The sequence below is a fragment of the Pogoniulus pusillus genome, chromosome 8, assembly GCF_015220805.1.
Source record: "Pogoniulus pusillus isolate bPogPus1 chromosome 8, bPogPus1.pri, whole genome shotgun sequence".
In the NCBI taxonomy this organism is placed as follows: Eukaryota; Metazoa; Chordata; class Aves; order Piciformes; family Lybiidae; genus Pogoniulus; species Pogoniulus pusillus.
In genome coordinates, this window is record NC_087271.1 from 32,888,853 (window position 1) to 32,911,622 (window position 22,770).

Below are 22,770 nucleotides of genomic sequence, written 5' to 3' on the forward strand. Positions count from 1 at the left end.
TCACACTGACACAGGACTGTGTGATGATTAGAATCTACATGACCAGAACTGCTGGGTTAAACACAAAAGCAGTGTTAACAGTTCTGAACTGCCTCAGCTTGGAAGTTTGTTGAGCCAAGGTGAGACAAATAGATCTGCAATACTAGTAACTTCCGTATGCAATAAAATAGTTGAGGCACAGGGTACAGCTAAGTGAGTTATAAGCTTGGACCTGCTGGAATTTGCACAGTCAAAACTGTTGAGTATTGAGTGCTGAGGTTGCTTATTCTAGGCTATTCTTACATACAGAAAACAAGTTATACCAAAAAAAAAATCTGAAGTATAAGGAGACACTGGAGTCAAGTAAAATGTTATTAGCTAAAAAAATAGAACCCCATAATGCAGCAAGACATAGTTGTATGTGGTAGCACTGCAACAGACTGACAAGATTTCCTTTGTCATTTTAACATTTTTATTCCACACATTTTGAATAATTACCAGTGAAAATTAACATTCTCTGGGATTTTAGGGAATGTAATTCATTTTTCTAACTACTGAACTTTCAGACACTAGAGCTAGAAGAAGATCTCCAAATCCAATGCTTGGTTGCCTGAATTTTTAATAGGACACATAAGAGCCAATTTTATGACCTCGGATGTCAAAATGAACAGCCAAATACAACAAATACAAATACAGTATTGTTTATAGACATTGTATAACTGCTTTGCCAAGAGTCTGGAAACTCGTTTGCTTTAAAGAAGTTGCACTTTGTTATTAACAAGTTGATAGCACTGTCAAAAGGAATAAATTATGTAACTACTTTTAACTGTAAATAATATTATTTTACTGAACCAGTGCTGTGAAAAATTGTGAATTGAAGAAACTGAAAGACAAAACCAAGAAGCATTAATAGATTTCTGATGAAAGAATCTGCCATCCATTTAAAAAGTACATGTGAGCAAAGCATGGAATAAACAGCTTCCATTACATTTTCCAGTTTTTACTTAATCTATAAAAGCACCCTCAGTTTGAGAGCTATTCTCCTTTAACACATTCCAACATTTTCCTTTGTAATCCTGAAAACAGCAAGGTCAAGAAACAAATATTTTTCAAAATAATATATACCTAAAATCCATTAATTCAGTGTTCTTATTAATTGATTCTGTGCAGCAATTCAGCTGTTGTCAAACAGGTAAGCAAAAGAAACCAAATTCTTTTAAATGGAGTTGAAGGGTTTGCACTGTAAAAATGACTAACTTTTTTTCTACAGCACTTACAATGTATTTTGTCCATCTGTTTTACAAAATGTCATCAAATATTCCAAGAAATGGCTTGACATCATTGATTTCATCATCAAGAAGATGCCTAATAAAGATGAAGCAACAAAAAAAACCCAACACTGAGTAAATCAAAATCTACAGAATCAGGAGTATTGCACAAAGTACAGTCAAAAGACAGAAGACAAGGCCAAAAAAGTACTTTCCCTTTTAAGAAAAGTTAATTGCTACTATTCCTGTGAAAATTCATCATTTAAAAATGAAGTTAAAAAATAACCATCTTCCATGAGGAACCATTGAGTAAACAGAAAAACAATATACAACTTTTTATTACCTTGGATCCACTTCTTTTTCACGTTCTTTTGTGAGAATAAAAAAATCCTCTTTCTTAGTGAATTTAGAAGAGTCTGAGATTAGTTTTGAGACTGAAGGACACGGTAGGATTTCCAGCTCTTGTGACAGACTTGCCTGCCTTTCTTCTTGAAAACTGAACTGCATTGTAAATGTTAAAATGTGTATATGGTTAAAATAACTAACAGAAAGAGAAACTGCCAGTTTGTTGCAGTATGTAGTACAGATATTTATACTGATATTATGGTATCTGACAAGGACCAAGCACATGATAAATATAATTATATACTAGATGACTTGCAGCATCACAGTCAAACTGAGTAAATAGTTTTGAAGCAATACTATATAAATAAATTCAAGTCCTAGTTCTTTGTATAATGAGTCACACTAAACACAGGATGTATGTGTTTGGACAACAAAGGAGGGTTCATAAATGCAGTTATGTTCAAGCTGATTTGTACGTTAGGTATGGTAAATGTATTTACACATAAAATACTCTAAGATAGGAAATTTTGTTATCAAAGTATTTTTACTCACCGTATTTATATCTCCATTCTGTAAATTCACTTTTGATATGCTATTAACCACAGGAATAGCTGAGTTGTGAATATTGGTCTCATCTTGTAATGTGCATGAACTGAAAATAGCAAGTTGATCATTCAAGTATTTTCAACAAAGTGTAATATTTAGTTTTCAGTTCAGGACTTTCTTATTTATTTCCCTCCACAATTAAAGAAAAATAATTTCAAATCATTCCATGATTCATACATTCTAGAAGTGGAAACTACATTCAACTTAGGAGTGAACAATCTTCCATGCATTTAATTACACAGATACATGTGAAATATAGACACTATTCTTAACCAAATAAAATTGTAAGAAATTATACAATGCTTACTTTTTTGAAATGTCATTTGCAGATTTACGTCTTACATACTGGCAAAGTGGTTCATCCACTGGTTCTTCATCTGGAAATTGAAGGTAAGTACATTGGTGTTCCACAGAAGAAAGTTTTAAAAAATCTCTTGTAAATATCTTACAAAAGAGTTTGAAAATTATTCAAATGTCTTAACACTTGAAATATTTCTTCAGTGAGGTTTGAGATAATGTAAAGATAAGCAGACATAAGAAGTCAGATAAAATGACAAATATGCAGTTGCAGGCCATCCAAGGAAATTTTAATGATGACTTGGTCTCTTCTCCCAAGCAGTGACAAGGCAAGAGGAAATGGCCTCAGGAGCACCAGGGGAGGTTTAGATTGGATATCTGTAAAAAAATTCATCCCTAAATAGGTGTGTCAGACTCTGGAACAGGCTGCCCAGGGCAGTGGCTGAGTCACCATCCCTGGAGGTACTTAAAAGACATAGATATGGTGCTTAGTGACATGGTTTAGTAGTGATTTGGCAGTGCTGGGTTAATGGTTAGACTGGATGATCTTAAAGATCTTTTCCAATCTAAGCATTTTCTATGATTCAATGAATTTTTCATCCCTCCCATTTGTATTAGTTATGTCTCAATACAGGTAACATTAAAGGTAGAGGAACAGACCTGGCAGTCAAGTCAATTAAGCAAAAGTTTCAAGTAGTTCCACTTACTGCATACTGCAATAAGTTATTACAAAATAACTTGTGCATAGGAAACAAATACATTTGTTTAAACAACTATACCTAATTCTCTAGTGGCAAAGTTGCTAGCAAATACTAATTTGTCATCATCAATATCATCCCAAACATCACTGTTTAGTTCAAAGTCCACATGCAAAGCATCTGAAAAACAAGATCTGCTTTTATCCATCAAGTTATGTACAGGTTTAGGTTACTCAAATTTCACAGTATATTACTAAGTACCAGATTACAGATACAGTTAATCCTACAGAAAAAAAAAATCATATGAACCAATGCCTTAGTTCACTGGAACGAACTTTAGGTGCATTTCTTTAAATGCAGCTGTTCCAATCAATGTGGCCAAGGTTACCTTTTCTGCTACTATTCAGTGGAGATGGTTTTTAGTCAACAATATCTCCTATGTCCCCTTGATCCTGAATGATTTGCTTCGAGATGTTCTTGAGCATAGGTAAGAGCTCTTTCCATGATTGTATTCTTTTAACACAATCACATACACTGACTGTCCACCTCCCCCAGTATCTAATGATATGGCTACGAAGCAGTCTCCCATTTACCTGCTATAGTTATGCTTACATACTAATTTTAGCATGACAGGAAAATATGAAGTTAAAGGAACAGGATTACAATCCCATTGTTGAAGTAAAAATTAAATCATGCCACATAGCTGCCAATACTTAAAGCAGTATGAAATAAAAAAAGTAAATTTCAATCCATTTCAGCACAGTGTTTCTTATGTCTTGAGTCTGACTTAAATATTGGAGTGCTACCTATTAGTGAAATCAATCAAAACCTGATTCATATCAATCTACTGTCAAATGCATTGGCAAAAGGCAAACAATAAAGAGAACATCATAGTTATATATCAATAATGAAGACTTATCATTTAACACCAAATGTAAAAAAAAATTGTGGCCTTCCAAGTGGAACAGATACAGATTTTTTTTCCAGATAGACACATTTTAGTAGTTTTGACTCAGTTACTGAATGACATTTTGTCAATTACCAAAATAAAAGCTCATGTTTCAGTAATCTCTCCCAGCAGAAGAACAAAAAGGGCATACAGATAAAGGGGCAAAATGCCTCTTGTATTACAAGGTACACTTAAGATGCTTAGACCTACATGATAAATTCTTACCAATACCATAAAGAAAGCCAATTAATGCCACTATAATTCTCTATGCATTCAGTGTTTTAAAATGCTGTACTTGTACTTGTTGCTGTAGTAACTTCAGAATTTTGAGTTTACAAGTATATTCAAAACAGAGAGAATAATAATTTTGAACATTATCAATAACTTACTACTCTTTGCATAATCCCAGGTTTGCAGTTGTTTTGGAGATACTTCTAAGCTATTACCATTATCTACCTCGTCCACTGAAGGTGATAAAGGTGCTGAAGACAACTGTCCATTACTAGACCTATTAACACAATAAATCAGTGACTGTCAGTAAAACAGTTGCATAAAGTTGAAAAATAATTTTAGTAAGGAAACAGTTTTTAGTTGTTACAACTTAACATATAATCTTCATATATACTATATACTTATCATACTGTTATTTAATATTAATCAGTACCTTGCCACTGCTGGTAACAAAGATTTAGGTGTAAAAACAAATTGCTTGAGGTCCACATTTTGAGCTTGATTTAACATCTGCATCTAAAGAAAGCAGATTAATGTAACTAGAAGATATAAACACTGAAAAGTGCTGTTGTCTTAATGACTATCATTGCTCTAACTTGATAATTTTTAAAGATAATAAAGTCATATATAAAAATCCTTCTGATGCCTGCTTATCTAATGTATTCAGTTAAAAATGTTTGAATTACATTCTTCTAGTTGAGTTGCTCAAGTACCTTGGCAAAGTCAGACTGTTCATCACTAACTCTTAACTGTATTTGAGTGACATATCACAGTATCACAGTATCACAGTATCACAGTATCATTAGTACTGTGTTGATATGGCAGTGTTGAGTTAATGGTTGGACTTGATGATCTTAAGGGTCTCTTCCAACCAAAACAATTCAATTAGCTATAAACTAAATTATTCTCTTGAAATGATCAAACAAAACTGTGAAGAGGAAATAAAGCACTTCAGTATCTCAAATACTATTCTTACTGCAGAAAGAACTAGTGTAGTACTACTTTCAAAGGGATAAAGTGTAAATCATGAAATCTTCCAGAGGTTAAAACTAACTTAGAAACAAGTGAATGTTTCTCATGAACAAGCAGATCTACCTGTTAATGCAAAACGTTCTTTCAGTACCATTACTCTGATGATAATACAACTCTGTTTTCAGATTGTTATTTTGCCAAAACCAAGTCCCAGTACAGTACCTTCCAACAACGCCTCTGTACCTCACTCACCACAATCTATCAAATGCCATAGAAGTAAAAAGAAAAAGTACATCGACAGAAGTGGATCATTTGAAGCATTCCACCAGCAGCAGATCATCTCAAAAACTCCTGAACCTTTAATTTTTGCATTCCACACAGAAAAGACAAACTTGAATGTTCACATTTAGTTATAAAAACTATATACATAACAGATTAAAATGAATGGCTGACTGTATTCAAATGAACCTTTAACCGTTTCACTGGGGGTACATATGAACTGGAGTTCCTGCTCCTTAAATCAGCTAGGTACGAAGAAAATTTTGAATCTCCATTCATCTCAGACTTTGGAAGTACTCCAGTTTTACCTGAGAAAAGGAATTAAAATAATCTTTAGTTCAGAAGGGGTAAGTCTTAATTATTTCTAGATCAATAGAAATGTTTGCATTAAGCTTAGTATCTTCTGATAGGATTCTAAATTATTTAATAATCTGGTATCTATATAAAAGTGTAATAAGCTTGACATTGCTCTTAAATAATATGGTAGATGTTGTGCAAAATGTTAATAATCATTGTATTTGCTATAGGAGTATTATTGACAAAGCTTTTTATTACTACTTTTATGACTGAATTATAACAACTCAGGCCAGACTCTTGCTTGCATTGCTTCTATTCATGTAGCTGTTGGTATAGATTAAGTTATTCTAAATTACATTTGTCTAAAAGTAACAGAAATAGTAGATTTAATGAAACTCACAGCAGTCATGTCCACACACATCTTTATTTTTACAGCGGTGGTTGCATTCTCTGTTTCCATATTTCTTGTGAGTACTCTCTTGATTAGATTTGCCTCCTAGATAAACAGAACACAGAAACATCTTTTTTTTTTTTTTTTTTAAGATTTCATAGGTGTTGAGAGAGTACTTCACATGGCAAAAATGGGCTAGAATTAGTATGGGTCACTAGATTTTTCTGGCCTTCAAGAAAGTTTGCACTGCTCCACTCTAATTGGAAAGCAATCAGTGTTGGAAAACAGAGGCAATACCATATTCCCAAATTCAAACTGTAACATTAAATACCAAACACCTACCATTTTTCTTATTTTCTAGTTCAAATAAATGCACATTAGTACTTAGCAAGTCATAGAATCACAGAATCAGTCAGGGTTGGAAGAGACCATAAGGATCATCTAGTTCCAACCTCCCTGCCATGGGCAGGGACACCTCACACTAGATCGGCTTGCTCAGAGCCTCATCCAGCCTGGTCTTAAACACCTCCGGGGATGAGGCTTCCACCAACTCCCTGGGAAACCCATTCCAGGGTCTCTAGACCCTTATACTGAACACCTTCTTCCTAACATCCAGCTTGTATCTACTCATTTCTAGCTTTGTTCCATTCCCTCCAGTCCTATCACTACCTGACAGCCTAAAAAGTCCCTCCCCAGCCCCCTTAAGATACTGAAAGGCCTCAAGAAGGTCAACTCAGAGCCTTCATCTCTCCAGACTGAACAGCCCCAACTTGTTCAGTCTCTCCTCATAGGAAAGGTGCTCCTATGAGCAATAAATAAGATAGTTCTCAGTGTCAACAAGAAAATCACCATAAGACTTCCAAGAAGTGGTAGCAGCAATACTGTATTTTTATTATACTTGATAAAGAAGCAGTTTGGATAAAGATCTAGCTCTCCACTAAAAGTAACATTTTTTTACCAAAAACTCTGCTATTAGTCAGATGTTGTGATCTGTCTACTTGCCTGTATCTGCTTTTGCTGCTGGCAGACTTTGTGATGAGCCATAATACATATCACGCGAAGACTCAGCTTTCAGTTTTTGATTTGTAACCACGTTAATTCCCACTACTTTTGGTGTTAAGTAAAAGGCTGTATATCCTTGCTGTATATCAAGGCCAACTTTGAAAGAAAGAAAAAAGTATTTTACATTTCTATAAACTGTTTCTAAGCTACTGATCACCTTCAGTTTTCTGAAAACTCTGAAGGCAAAGGGCAAAACAGAATCCTAACCTGAATCAACAAAGCAAAATACTATCTCCTAGTAGGTAATTAGCATCAGTTTTGATATTTCTCAGTTCATTCATATGCTAGTAAATAAACCTGATATGTACTTAGGACTGTTAGGTAATACTCGACACAGTAAAATACATGTAACAGAATTTTGTTTACAGATCAGGTCATTTGTATGTATTTTTGGCTGGATATAATGTGTTTTAACAATTTACTAAAAATCTTATCCTGTTGTTTTTAAATGAAAAGCATACCAATCGACCTACCATAATCAGAGCTAATTAAATTTATACTAATGTCCTCTGATTTAACAGCTCTTTTTACTTCGATTTTCTTCATCCAATTTCCAGTTTTCAGTAGCATGGAATCCCTATAATGTATCAGTAAAGCTTGGTTAGATATGAAAAACTAAACACTGTATGCTACAGCATCTGTAACTAAATGAAAGAGCCTTTATTTGGTCTTAGCTCTTCACTTAGTAAGTGGCTTAAGAATAACCTTCCAATAATATATAATTTATGGCCATAAAAGAGCCAGGATCTTGCAGATTAGTTTTAGTTATCCCAAAAGCATCAGATTTCATGAAGAATTCACACAAAGGTCACACAGCTGGAAAAAAAAAATGTTTTCCCCATTTACTCCAAGCAGATCTTAGCCACCTGGAGATTTTAGCTCCATCTCCAAGTGTACAAGAATTTCAACAATAGAATTAAAAGAAATACAGCTAATAAGTGATAACTTGAGAATGTATCTTTTTTATAGGTATTTTACTTGGTTTATGTGAAAATTATTATGATTTCCATAATATGACAGTTTGGTATAGTTATTTGTATATAGTCCCTGTACTGACAAGTACAAAACAGTGGCACGTTTTGGGGTTTATTAATCTTGTACAGCATTTTAAATGACAACAGTGAATGGAAAATGTAGTACCATTTGACATCAATATTGCAAAACCTGAAAAAAAAATTCACAGCAGTATTGAAAACCAACACCTTTGGAAGATGTAACACATTAAAAAAAATCAGATCATACATACATAATTTTCTGATTAAAAATTACTTGGTTGTCAGCATCTCCTATGACCAGTGTAACATAGTGAAAGTCTGTTGCTGTTCTTTTTGTCCGTAGCTGCTCATAGTTTGTTAATTTGACAGTTACTAAGATTTCAGCCAATGTATCACTGTATTTTGGAAGCTAGGAGAAAATTATATAGAAGACGACATAAGTGTTTAAATAGACAAAGTAAAATATATGCCCTCCTATAAGTTTTAAACTGTTGATAGAAACACAAATGCCCTTTTTAAATGGTGCAGTTTTTCTTTGTTGTTCTGAAACAGTGTTTCACAGTACTAACTTACCCATAGCTGAATATCCTAAATTTGATTATGTTCTGATAAGAGAAGATAGTCTACATTAAGTCCTTGAAAAAAATCTCTGTTTGATGCAAGAAGAAATCTAGATCTACTTTGGCATTTCAGTATTCCTCTACATTTATAACTGCTAAATCTTTCTTCTGTGAATAATTTTAAAGATACTCATCTGGCATTATGACAAGTGAAAATCTGAAACAGGACCGGTCATTTTAACAATAGCATTTCACGCACTTATTGTTTGTAACATCAAAGGTGTCTTCATTTGTACTGACTTCATGAAATACTTTAAGGCTACTTTTCAAATTTTGCATTTCAGAAAGATAGATGAGCTGTGTGACCTGCCTAAAGACACAGTACATTACCAGAACCTCAAAGCTCTTGATTGCACGTGGAATTGCACCCTTCCTTCGAAAGGGCACCAGCTACATTCACATAGAGAAATTTACCGTTTCTCTGTATTTCTAAGTATGATGTAGAACAAGCACAAATCAGTGCTTCTCCAGTAAGTTTTACATGGATGTTTTGCTGTCTCAAGTTTGTTTATGTTCAAGACAGAGACCTCTCAGACTAACATAAAATTCTAGAACGTGAAATATGTTATTTTGTATCTGTAACACAGAATGCTATTAGCAGGACAGAGAGAAGCTAACATATTATAGGGAATGTTTATTCCAAAACTCCCCCTTGATGCCTATACATGTGAAAGTGGAAGGACATCACAATACCCTGTAATCGCCTACCAGTGAAGGCTCAATATTTAAGTTAATATTTGCTCTTTCATTTAATAATATCAGCATAAAACCATAAAATAAATAGAAAAGCATTTACCTGTTCAATGTCAAGTTCGTATTTTGGAAGGTGCAAAACAGATTCTTTTATCTGATTTCCAAAAGGAGGATGCCTGTTTAAAATCTGGAAAGATTTAATTTCTGATACATTCAGCAGATCATAGATACCAACAGAAATGTAAATCCAAGGAATCAAAGTCACTAAAGTAATTGTGCTATCAACAAAAGCCCTTATTGCTCCAAGTTCCCTGCTGTTGTTAGTAATGTCCAAATGGCCAATATAAGCAAAAGAAAATTCCAATACTTTTTCACATTGCTACCACTTTTGTTCAGGTAACAGCCAGTGAACTAGCCAATGACCTCAAAATCTGACTCCTCAGGTTTTATGTAAGATGACTTTTCTACGTTACCCTACATTTAATCAAAACAAAACAAATTACAGAAAACTGCAAAAGAGTACAGAAAAGAGGAAACCAAATTCCTAACACCAAACCAGAAAAACACAGGTAGGATTGATTTGCTTTAGAAATCTATTATATCTTCCAGAGCACTGGAAAAACAATTTCTTCAAGAAAGGAAGTCAAGAGCCAAAGAACTTGTCCCACAGCATAATCTAACTTCCTTAAAAGAATAAGTGTTTTTATATGAATCAGAAGAATTTCACTCTATGACTGTCTTTAAAGGTAACAATAATGGAAATTAAATATTCTCATCATTAACATACATTAAAAGAAACTGTAAATGCAATTTAACATCACTTCCAAAGCTAAATATGTCTTTTCTCCTTTGTTTCAAACTACTTTAATGATTATACATATTTAAGCAACTGCTTTCTAAACCCAGCTGAATCAGTGAAATCATTAATGATAAATTTGCTAGAACAAACCATCACACACATTTTCAGGGAAAAACAGCAGTAGCCACACTTTTAAAATTCACTAATATAAATTAATAAATCACTTAAATCACACTGTTTTGCTGACAATAACACAGCAGATTAACCATATTGCCTTTACAGGTAGCAGTATTAACACCCAATATTTTCCTTCTATTTAAGTATGAAATAATAAATTACCAATTCAAGTTCCCTTGCATTTGTATCTTCTATTTTTTTAAATGATGTCAGCCCAGCATTTACCATAGCATTTGACAGTGACACACCTGTGAAGAATTTAATGTTTACGCTGTTAAACACAATCACTAATCTCAACTTTTTCTCGACAACTGGAGAAATATGTTTGTCCCAGAATTTTGCCCAGCAAATGACTAAATTTCAGTTGATTGAATATCTTACTACTGTTGCACTTATTCATAGAACCATAGAATCAACCAGGTTGGTAGAGACCTCCAAGATCATCCAGCCCAACCTATCCCCCAGCCCTATCCAGTCAACTAGACCATGGCACTAAGTGCCTCATCCAGTCTTTTCTTGAAGACCTCCAGGGACAGTGCCTCCACCACCTCCCTGGGCAGCCCAAACATTCAGTACCTCACTACTGATGTTTAAGTACATTTTCTAGAGTACAACAGATTTTATGTAATTTTCTACAAGATTCAAGAAATGTGTTCTCTCTGTATTTATATGATGAAAAAAGCTCCATCACACAAGCATTCTTCATCTCATAAAGTTTTCCCCATCCATGGAATTACTCGATTATGTTGAAGTCATAAGGATCTCAATGATTTTGAGCAAGTTAATAATGAAATCTGCTCAAACTGTTTTCAATTGTCATCTCCCAGGAGTCTGCAGAACTAGCAAATATTTTCCCATGGCATGTCATCCACCAATTCAGACTGGCAGAGAGTTTCACATACAATTTTACTTCTCTTTGTGATTCTTTCAAGCTTCCAATGAGATTTGGAGACATCAAAGCATATGAAAAGGCATTTCCCTTACCTGGAACTATAGCCCACTACAGCAATTGCAATAATTTTAGTTGAAATACAGTAAAAAAAAAAACACTTAGAATGAGTATGTGGAATCTTCTTATTGTAGAAACAGTAAAATATCTGAAAATTAAGTGGGAAACCTCTTAAGAGATTCTAAGTTGCTTCTTGGAAGATAACACAGCAATCCCACAAGAACATATTTATTTCAATTCAGGAATTTAATAATTTAGAGAAACAGAAGACCTTTCATCTTTTTATGTATATTTGACACCTTCTGGGTCTAACTTAGAGAGAATGGGCATCTTCTACCATTTTCCCTCTCTGCAGAAGCTCTGCAATCTGAAGACTTACTACTTGTGCAGCTACTTCAGTTAGAGCTGGTGCTTTGTTTCTTTCTAAGTTAAGACTACTTCTTTTGTTATTCACTGTTTCCACCAGTGAAGAAAACAGAAGATATAAATAAGACTTTTTCTCTTTGTTTTTTGTCTATTTCTGAGAAATAAAAAATGGAGGTGGAAATCAAACCAAACAAATAGTAAAGGTGGTAAAATTCTCTACTGCATCCCATCTGCCAGAACAAGCAAACAGAAATCTAAGAAAATGTACAGCAAGAAGAGGGAACAACATTATTGGACAAGAGTAGGAAACTGAGATGGTTACAGAAATGCTGTAAGAACTTAGCTGAATCCTCAATCTCAGTAAGGACAAATGTCAGTTAAAAACCAGTCACTCCTATAAGGGAAACACTGAATACTAAGGCTTTTTTGAGATTCAAAACTCAACACTCTGAGGAAAGAGTTTAAAAACCAGACATTTCTGAACATGTTATATGGTATTAGTAAATTTATGTGAGCTCAAACAACTCAGTTAACTTCACAAAGGCAGAATTGGCTTATCGGCCATAGCATGACACAGGTCAAGAATCAGATATAATATAGGCATTAATTTAGTATTTTATTCAGGTAAAGAATGGTCAGCAGATGCTTCAAAAGAATCCACGAGTGGAACAAATAGAAATTTGAAAGTTAGCAAAATCTTCATAAAATATGCTGCAAGAGCAGTGACAGCATAGAAGAACACACACAGAGCGATACCAAAAAGCAAAACAGGATAGAGATGTGCATGTATAGCACTTCCATTACTAAACCCCAAAATCTGACTTCATTCTATTGAATACAGTGTACTGGAAAGGACTTTTCTACACTGCAAGTGCCCTCTTTGTTTCTTCTACTCATCCTAAACCCCTAGAAATGTTGGGCATGAGGCAGGCTCCTCAGACAGTCATGTGCATATCAGCAAAGATCCAGGAGTAGAGGAAATGGAATGCCACCACACTGCATGGGGTTGAATCTTTCATGAATTAAGCAATACAGCTTCTGCACTTGAATTGTCAAGGCTGTAATGCACTGTATCATGTGGGTCTTCTGGCTTAGTTATTCTCTAATCTGCAGATCTCTAGTATACTGTTCTGTATAGAGCAGATGTGTCTTTAAAGAAAACACTGCCGTGAATTCTGAAGGCATAAAGCTGTAAGACCAGACATCAAAGCAGGAAGGAAGCTATACTAGATACTAGTACCTCAAACAATTATAACTACATTTTTGTAAGAGAGAGGAATCCAGAGCTTCTGAAATCCTTTCTGAATAATTACAATAGGTCTGTACTCCTAGATAGAAGCTCATTCAGTAGCAGGAAACAATAACAGGAAGAGACTTCTCATTCTTGTGTATAAGAACTTCATGCACAGTAAAATAATTTCTAGTTCATGATTCCTATCCATGTCTATGCAAATTAATGGGCTTTCATGCAAATGAGCAACAAGATCTACTGTGGCAACTGTCTGGAAAGAAAGGCATAGATTACTCAGAGATACTCAATCACACAAATGCAGAATATACCTAAGATAGAGAGATGAACGCTAACAAAAAGAACAACTCTAAAATACTTTGAAAGCTGAAGAAAATTATTGAACTGATGACTTTTATCATGGCAGACTATTCCGGTAACTGTAGTACTCAATTATGGTGAAAGTAATTAGGAGACTGATTTCATTGAGAAATTAGCAGGCTAATTACAAGTTGGCTTTTTTTTCCATCAGATTACACTTTTTGAATTTTTCACTAGCACTTACCAATTTTTTCCAATTGTTTAGACACATGAAGTGAATTTTCCCAAAGTCTGCACCTGAAACACTTTGCTAAAATTAAAGAGTTTAATAGAGCAGCAAAGTTGTTCTTACATGATGCCAGATAGTCAGACAACCCTGTGAAAGTAAGATTGATTGGTATTAATCACCAAAAACTTTTATCGTTACATGCACTAAAAAAGGATTAAATTTTACCATACATCTAGTAACTCTTAAGCCATTTCTAAATATTCTGCCAGTATCTTGTGTCAAAGTAAAGTCTTGAACAGGAATGCATCCTAGTTGAGCCTGAATAAGACTGGAAAGACAATTGTTTCGGTATGCAAGTCATATTGTAAGTAAAGTGTAAGAACAGAAGTTTATACTGAGAAAAAACAAAAGAAAAAATAAAAACCAAGATCTGATCCTCAAAGTGATACAAATTCTGGCAGAGACTTGAACAGACATAAAATAATCACTTTTCAATAAAAAGTAACAACACAATGTAATATTTACCAGTTTATTTTCATTTCTCTTGTTTTTATCTTCCCCTCCATTGGAAACCTATGCATGAAAATAGATGTATTTTCTGGTATTTATTGTATTTATTGCAAAAAGATACTTTCCTTTCTCAACAGATTTGATCTTTATACCTGATACTTATTTTGTCCTTGTCTTTATTCAAAGAGTTCAGTATTTTCTTTTCATTTGTTCTTAACTTGATATCCAGAAATTCTGCACAGTTGGAGATCATTGTAATCTGAAACAAACTTTTCTGTTTACTGCTTTTGTTTGCTATTTTTTCTACCACTTCTTCCAACTCTTTAAAAATTGCTTTATAAAATGTTACTGTCTCAACACTGTAACTGTGAAAAGATGACCAATCACTTCTTTCTAATTCTGACCAACTTTCTTTCCTTCCTATAAAGGCTGTTATACAGGAAAAGAAATACTATACTTTTAGCCTGTAATTACTATTTCACTAGAAAGCATCCACGAATCAACCCTACTGCTAATACTTTATGACATGCATTTTTGCTGTCATGTGTTTTGCTTTACTTTTTTCATACTTTAGTAACAACGATAGCTATAGGAGAACAGGCATTCCACTTTTCCATGGCAAGTCCATCCTACCACAGTATTTGCTTGGAAACAAAATGTCTTTTGAGACTTAACAATAGCAATACCATGTTATCTGACAGAGGAAAACTATTTAAAAGAGGAAGACAGTAACATTTCTTTAAAAGTTAAGCCTACTCTGCATGCAACCAGTTTTTGCAATTTAAAAAAAAAAAACAACTACTAAATCACAAAACATTGCAGTGTTTAATACATTAACAGAACAGCTTCAACAGCTTATCTTCATAAGCAGGACTAGTGATGGAAGAAAGAGCTGGAAATAGAAAGATCTCAAGAGTACAAAGCCTCAAAAGGTAGCCCATATGGAATTTATTTAAATATAATATCTAAAACTTTATATATAGAAACAAAGTCTGAGCTCTTTAAAAGAAACTAAACCATCAGCTTGTCTGATTTTCAAATGAATTGAACATATGTAAAAAATGATAAGAAAGTTAAATTACCAATTCTTTTAAAGTCTCTGTTCCCTTAATTGTGAAAAAATGTTTCACTGTACCAAATGCTATATAATACCAAGCCATTAATCTTCCAGTCTCTGTAAAAGAAGAATATATCTTAAAATTTAAGTCTGTCAGGTATTTTTTAGTGTTTTTTTAAAGTCTTTTTTTTTTTTTTTTTTTTTGTTACATGGCTCAATGAGATCTACTAGCACTGACTCAGAATGTTATTGCCCCCAGGAGTCTGATGGAGACCATTGACCTAGAGTGGCAGAAAGAAATGTGCCAGTTACAGTTTTCTCCAGTGCAGATGAATTCACACTAATATACCACACTATGACTGTGGTTGCTGAGAAGCCAGCCACCTCTAGCAGAGGACCATAGAGAAGAGCAGATAAAACCTGTCCTTCATTGCACTGTGTCATATCCAGTTATCCCATGATAATGTAATTTTCTCCTAATGTGCAACAAAATTTCCAGCAACAAGAGAGGATCTATTAATGGATCAACATTAAGAGAATGAATTTCAATGATGGAATAAAGAAAGCTGTTCCTGTATTCTAGTCAATCTCTTGGGTACTACTCTCTACATTTGGTTTCTCTGATTAATAGATCACAGGAACTGTTCTGAGCCTTTGTAGTTCACTACTATCTCAAAATCACTTTTGAAAATTAGTTTAATTATAAAAAGCATTACCTGTTGGTTTGAAATTATTTGCTTCATCCATCCTGATCAAATCAAAAGATGATAAATCATTTAAGTTCTTCAAACACAATTCTGTCAACAATGTAAAAATATATCCATTTTTAGTACATGCAAAAAAAACTTATCTATGTACAAACCAGAGTCATCATTAAATTGCAATAAGTGTATACTCAAGTAACTCCACTGAACTCAACTAAAGATCTTAGAATATGACCCTGCTTTTACTGAAGTCGTTAACTTCTACCTGGGGAAAGCTCATTCAAAAGATACTTGATAAAGGAGAACTTGACTCTTTCTTCAGCAAAGTAGCACAGTAAAATACACTAGATGCACAGAATGTAAGCTGCCATATTCAGTTCTGAATGATACAAAAAAATCTACAAAAGATTTCCACTAGAGTGTTAACACTTAAATAGTTGAAATTTAAAAGAAAAAAAAACTACAATCAGAAAAAGGTAGTGAACAACTGGTTGTGCACATGAGCTAGGCAACTTTTCTTGCTGGTAAGTACTCCTTTTTTTCCCTATCTGCTAGCCACAACATCTCTCATATTCAGACATCTGAAGTAGTGGTGTACATACTAGGTTCTTGAAATGCTTAGTAATAAAAACCCTTAGTGTTGTTTCACCGAGTCCTACATCAATCACAAACTTTTCTACACAAGCGTGTTAAATTTATTTAATGTGTTAAGTGAAGACAAAGTGTTTGCTCTGCAAATTTCGGTCTGATTTCATGTACCCGGCTCCTTTTCAGACACATAAGTTCCCAACAGTCTGATAAACAAAAATACACAAAATTATGATGGACTTGAGAACTTCCACTGAAGAGAGAACACTGCATTTGTATAGTTGCAGAACTCCATTTACAATCTTAGAAGGTAGTCTGTTATTAATATACATGGGTTTTATCTATTACAAAACTTACATGAACATAAGTAAATATTAATAAAAGAGAGTTCTAAGCTATTTTCATAGAATCATAGAATTAATCATCCACTCCAACCTAGCACCCAGCCCTCACCAACCAACTAGACCATGGCACTAAGTGCCTCATCCAGTCATTTCTTGAACACCTCTAGGGACGCTGACTCCACCACCTCCCTAGGCAGCCCATTCCAATGGTAAATCACTCTCTCTGTGAAGACCTTCCTCCTAACATCCAGCCTATACCTCCTCTGGCACAACTTGAGACTGTGTCCCCTTGTTCTGTTGCTGGTTGCCTGGGAGAAGAGACTACTTCAGTAGTTGTGGACATATATTTTCATATTTAAAGGTGAGAGGCGCTGATTCCCAAAGTGTTTAGTCAGATGTATATTTGCTGATGGAATTGTAAATAACTTAAAAGCAGTGCTTAAAATAAATAAATCAGAGGCTGGGTTTTCATTTGAGTCTGGCAAAAAAAGCCTTCTAAAAATAGTCTTCCTGTGATTTTTACAGTATTAGAGAAAGACCATGGCACTGCTAATATATTTTTTTTAATCTGTAAAATTAGATGCCTCATTCTCAAATTACTGCTCCTTAAAGACCATGTGCCATTTTATAATTAGGTATTTGCATTCTCTTAGTTCTTTGCTGTTGTGTTATGCATTTCCTATTCATATGAAAATTAAGAAAAAAAAAAACAGGTTTGGAGTTAAAAATGCAAAATCATTCTTAAAAAGATCTGCTGGATCCATACATCTGAAATATGACTGATGCTGTATGCAATGTTTAGCATACAGAAATCTTTGAAATACTTCAAGTCTTCCCTTGACACCCCTAAGCAAAATGAGCAGTTCAAGCCATGAAGGCCAAATTTCAGGTAATAAGCAAACAATAAACTAGAATGTACATCTCCAGTGCAAAATGTCACAGTCAGAGTGGAATTCTCAGATCATACCAGTGGAGGTGTCTGAACAGCAGACATACATAATATGAACACTATGATTTACCTGCACATAAATACAGGATTTAAGATTTGCTCCTATGCTCGCCTTGATTAAGTCCATCACTGGACAAAATCTACCACACTACAGAGTTCTCTATAATTCCTTTTTTCACATTATTTATGGATTCTTGAATGGCTAATGCAATAATATCCATCATTAATAAACAAGTGTTCTCTCTCTACACCTGCTCTATATTACTGCCACCCAAAATGCTATACTAATGCCATTTTAAACTGTTCCTAAATAAGGTGATGATGTTTATACTTTACATCCTTTGTTTACAAGGCTAAATTTATAACAAAGGAAAGATGGTAACTTCTGCAAAGGGCTTTTTTTGAAAGTATAGTAACAGAAATTAATGAAAGCAAATGCTATCAAACATAGGAAAATTAACAAGAATGACAGGCAATCAAAATTAAAGTGTTCTGCTCTGTATTTCATAGAATCAACCAGGTTGGAAGAGACCTCCAAGATCATCTAGTCCAACCTAGCACCCAGCCCTATCCAATGAACTAGACCATGGCACCAAGTGCCTCAGACAATCTTTTCTTGAACACCTCCAGGGACGGTGACTCCACCACCTCCCTGGGCAGCCCATTCCAATGGTAAATCATTCTGGAGATAAAGTAAATAAAGGTATTTAATATTTTTCCTCTATACAAGATTTTTTTTCTAGCAGGCAAAATGTACTGATAATGTTTCAAAAGGACTAATAATAAAAATCAATAGCACAACATAGCAATGTACATTTGTTCTGTGAATGGATTTACTGAAATTAATGGAGAAATATAATAAACATGGATGAACCTGCACTAAAATATACTATTTTACTGAGAAAAAGAAGTGTAAAGGCCACTTACCTTGTAATTTTGCTTCAATTCCCAATTTATCCAATCCAGATGAAAAACCTCCATGAAAAACAAAAGGCTTTTTAACTTAGTACAATGATACACTTCTTCCTCAATATCATCACATCAAAGTGAAAAGATGGTAAATACTTATTATGCTAGGAACAAGTCAAAAGCCTTACAAAATGTATTTGTCTATCAGTAAGGTGCTGTTAGAACAGATGTGCAAATGTAAACCCTGCAGATATGTCCTTACATAAAAATACCAGAGGTCCTAAAAGTTGCAGAAATGTCAGTGCACATCTGCACAGTCTTTCCTATGTTAGGAATGTAACATTCATTCAAGTATTAGATGCATTATGTTCCTGTCCCATTTGTAAATCCTTACAAGAAACTGTCTCCAGCAAATATTCAATAGTTTCATAACCAGGTGTAGAGAAATCTGCCACTAAGAAAGACATGGTCAGGACCGAGGATGAAGGAGCTATTCTAGACCAGACAAACTAAAGACAGAAGCATTAAGAGGACTGAAATTTTGTTTTGGAAGAACTATGAAATATTACACTTTTTTTTTCTTAGCAGCAGATTACATATCTAGTGCTGAAAAGTACATTGTAGTTTGATACTGCATTAATATATGGTCTGTATTATTATGAAGCTATAAATGACTTCTTTATAGTTTTGGTTTTTTTTACATTATACATGCTGAAACTCCTATTAGTTATATTAAAGCAACTGAAACTGCTCTTAAATATGTTACAGGCATACTATGTATCTTGTTTTCAATCCTTTATGAAACAACAGTCCATAATAAAAAAGAAGAAACACATAACATGGATCTAACATGTTCATAACTAAGATAAATTACAAAAACAACAACAAACCATAATGAGATGGGTTTTTTAAGGCTCTAATATATAAGAATGTGGATCGTATCCATTCCAGAGCTACAGTGACATCTGTAACAGTATGTAGCACTATTTCTGCATTTAAGTGCTCGACAAGATGTCTGTGCAAGCTAGCAAAAAACCAGAAAAAGAGTACACTTATGAGTGCTAAAACTCTGGTTTAGAAAAAAAAAACAACAAACCAACCAACCACCACGCAAACAAACACAAAACCACACAAAATAAACCTGTCCTCCAAAACCACAACAAATTTCTGTGGCTTTTTTAACTGTCAACTGTTCACTTCAATCAGTGAAATCAACAGAAAACAGTAAATAATGTGTGAATAATCAACAATTTTATTTATTATGGCTTTATGTCCAGCAAGCAAGAAGAAAAACCCTCTGTAAACTGTGGATTTTAACAACACTTCAGAAAACAAAGCTATAGCAGAGAGTTGATGTTTTGAATATATTAAAAAAAAAATGAAACCTTATCAAAATTACATGAGCAAAATTTCTTGGTCTATCTTAACTTTCCTACATACTTCTCTTGATAGTCTGTTCACTTCAAATATATTCTGCAGACTGGTATTTTCCAAACTAAAAATGCAGAGACACAATATGGGTTCAACTCTTGCATTTTGTCTCTGCAATATGTACTATTTCAGTTTCTTCAGCCTTCCTTCAGGAATCAATAAACATTGTAGAGTTTTTTATTAAGATATTCCAGAGACAGTTTTAGTTGACAAAAAAGAGGTTGGTACCTTCTAAATAGCTTAATTTTCCTTGAATTTAAAAAAGTTTGAATTTCCTTGAAATAAAAAACTACCTCAAAACTCATCTGAGTTCACAGAATAAGGATCAACCAGGTTGGAAGAGACCTCCAAGATCATCCAGTCCAACCTATCACCCAGCCCTCGCCAATCAACTAGACCATGGCACTAAGTGCCTCATCTAGTCTTTTCTGGAACACCTTCAGTGATGGTGACTCCACCACCTCCCTGGGCAGCCCATTCCAATGGCAAATCACTCTGGGCAAGAACTTCCTTCTAACATCCAGCTTATACCTCCCCCAGAACAACTTGAGACTGCATCACCTTGTTCTGTAGTAGCAATGAAACATTGTTACCATTAATATAGTAATATGAAAAATACTTATTTACCTGCTCTCTATTACATCAGCACCATTTAACATCTGTGTATACCTTTCCTTTGTACTACAACGAGTCATAATGACTGCTGTAGCTGTAGTGTCAAACTGAAAAATAAAACCATGAACAAAACCTGCTCTTTAGATCTTAGCAAAACATTCCAGTTGAATAAGCATCACATATCTGTTGAAATACTTAAAACTTTTTTTTCTGAAAATCCTTGTTGAAATGCCTGTTGAATGCCAAAGCCTCTCTAACTTAAAGGCAAGTTGTAACTAATTTGTGTATCAAGCAGGACTCTGGGCTCCAACCATTGCTGGCAGGCAGGTCAGTGCACCAGCCTGTTTGTTCCAATGTACCTATGCATCAGGAAACACCACAAACACATAGTGACAAGATCCACAGCAAAGGAAAGGATTCCAAATCACAAGCATGGAAAATAATTTACTCACACAAATTCTCATTAGGAATCCTCAAGTATTAGAAAATCTTGAATAAAAAGTCACACATTTTACAGTAATTTTCAGCAGTCATCATCTCTCAAGCCGTCTCACATTAGTATTTTTTTTGATTACAAAACATAATGTCAAATTGATTGAGTTTTGTGAGAAAAGCTTCCTGACTTTTGCATTTTTTAGATCAGTTTAGCGTAATAATGAAAGACAGATCTCAGTAAATATTTCACGTCTTGACTCAATAAGTTAAAGCAAACTTTAGTATTCCAAGTCACAACTTAAAAAAAAAAATCTTACTGAATTACAATCTCTAGTACAACAATTCCAATCAGTTAAGAAAATCAGGAATCATGGAATTGTCACAGATCTTAAGTCTGGATAAAATACTGTCACGTACACAACAAAAAACAGTGGCTAGTAAAAGCAGACCCTGGAGACTGATGTGGGGTAAGCTATCCCCCATTGTTAGGCTTTACCTGTATTTCTAAACATTTAAAGACTTAAATGTGTAAGATTTAACACATATTACTCACAGACTTCAAGGAGGTATAATTAAAATAATCAATTTTAAGCCTCTCCATTCTTTTTTCAACCAAAGCAATGAGTAAACCAGTTCTAAATCACTACGTTCTTGGCATCAGCTACCTCTTGTGGAAGCAAAATGAATGCTATCTTTTTGAAGGTAGTGTTTCTGACCCTTCCCCTCTAGACCACTTCTAATTTAATTAGATGTTTTCTGGTTCTGATAATATGAGAACAAATGCACATTTCTCTCTATGCTACTAAATATCCCAGATTTTTTTGTCATGTAATTTATAAGTTGTGTGCCACCTCCCTACTTTTTCTTCAATCCACATTCATTTTATTACCCAAGTATAATCCTTCGATTCACAGCAAGGTGAAGCAGTACTTTTTAGAAGACAATATAAACACCAAGTTTTCTTTCTCAATTAAGAAGTTACACAGGGGTAATAATAGCAACCCTTTACAAACCAAACACTGCAGTAAAACTGTTGTCAAAAATAGTTTCTACTGATCTGCCTACAGACACCATCAGTATAATACAGTTAACTTACCTGAGGCCTTCCTGCTCTCCCAATCATTTGCAGAATATCAGTTTCACTGTATTCTTGGAACACTCCTCCAACATAGTGCATTGTGGATTTTATAACCACCAGATGTGCAGGCAGATTGACTCCCATAGCTAAGGTACTAGTAGTAACTGCATCAGATTAAAGTACATTGATTGCAAGGTGAAGAACACTTAAATGTCTGGCATTAAACAAGCAGCAAATAAGTGACTAACTATTGATTTCTAGAGGTCTTACATTCTCGTGAAGTCAGTGGGCATTCTCAATAACAAAGAACTAGACACAGATTACAGATATGTATTTGCACAATTTCTGTATATCTGATAATTGTAATTAATTTATCGAGTACTCCATAACAAATGGCAT

At 34.2% G+C, this 22,770-nt stretch overlaps 1 protein-coding gene across 1 annotated transcript in view; it reads right to left on the minus strand.

The window, feature by feature from the left end:
• Positions 1 to 428: 428 nt before the first annotated feature.
• The window catches only part of HFM1 (helicase for meiosis 1), a 38,319-nt gene continuing 15,977 nt past the window's right edge, over positions 429 to 22,770 (minus strand). The window contains exons 15-38 of the mRNA XM_064147982.1: positions 22,390 to 22,535; positions 20,871 to 20,965; positions 19,703 to 19,836; positions 18,831 to 18,878; positions 16,035 to 16,115; positions 15,344 to 15,435; positions 14,414 to 14,520; positions 14,277 to 14,324; positions 13,982 to 14,079; positions 13,767 to 13,898; positions 10,821 to 10,906; positions 9,786 to 9,869; positions 8,621 to 8,778; positions 7,848 to 7,951; positions 7,315 to 7,470; positions 6,322 to 6,417; positions 5,814 to 5,932; positions 4,807 to 4,889; positions 4,532 to 4,650; positions 3,275 to 3,373; positions 2,506 to 2,575; positions 2,145 to 2,244; positions 1,591 to 1,748; positions 429 to 1,344 (exon numbers count right to left, since the gene is read on the minus strand). Coding sequence (XP_064004052.1) covers positions 1,278 to 1,344; positions 1,591 to 1,748; positions 2,145 to 2,244; positions 2,506 to 2,575; positions 3,275 to 3,373; positions 4,532 to 4,650; positions 4,807 to 4,889; positions 5,814 to 5,932; positions 6,322 to 6,417; positions 7,315 to 7,470; positions 7,848 to 7,951; positions 8,621 to 8,778; positions 9,786 to 9,869; positions 10,821 to 10,906; positions 13,767 to 13,898; positions 13,982 to 14,079; positions 14,277 to 14,324; positions 14,414 to 14,520; positions 15,344 to 15,435; positions 16,035 to 16,115; positions 18,831 to 18,878; positions 19,703 to 19,836; positions 20,871 to 20,965; positions 22,390 to 22,535 — 2,480 coding nt within the window. The 3' untranslated portion in view covers positions 429 to 1,277. The remainder of the gene's footprint in view (positions 1,345 to 1,590; positions 1,749 to 2,144; positions 2,245 to 2,505; positions 2,576 to 3,274; positions 3,374 to 4,531; positions 4,651 to 4,806; positions 4,890 to 5,813; positions 5,933 to 6,321; positions 6,418 to 7,314; positions 7,471 to 7,847; positions 7,952 to 8,620; positions 8,779 to 9,785; positions 9,870 to 10,820; positions 10,907 to 13,766; positions 13,899 to 13,981; positions 14,080 to 14,276; positions 14,325 to 14,413; positions 14,521 to 15,343; positions 15,436 to 16,034; positions 16,116 to 18,830; positions 18,879 to 19,702; positions 19,837 to 20,870; positions 20,966 to 22,389; positions 22,536 to 22,770) is intronic.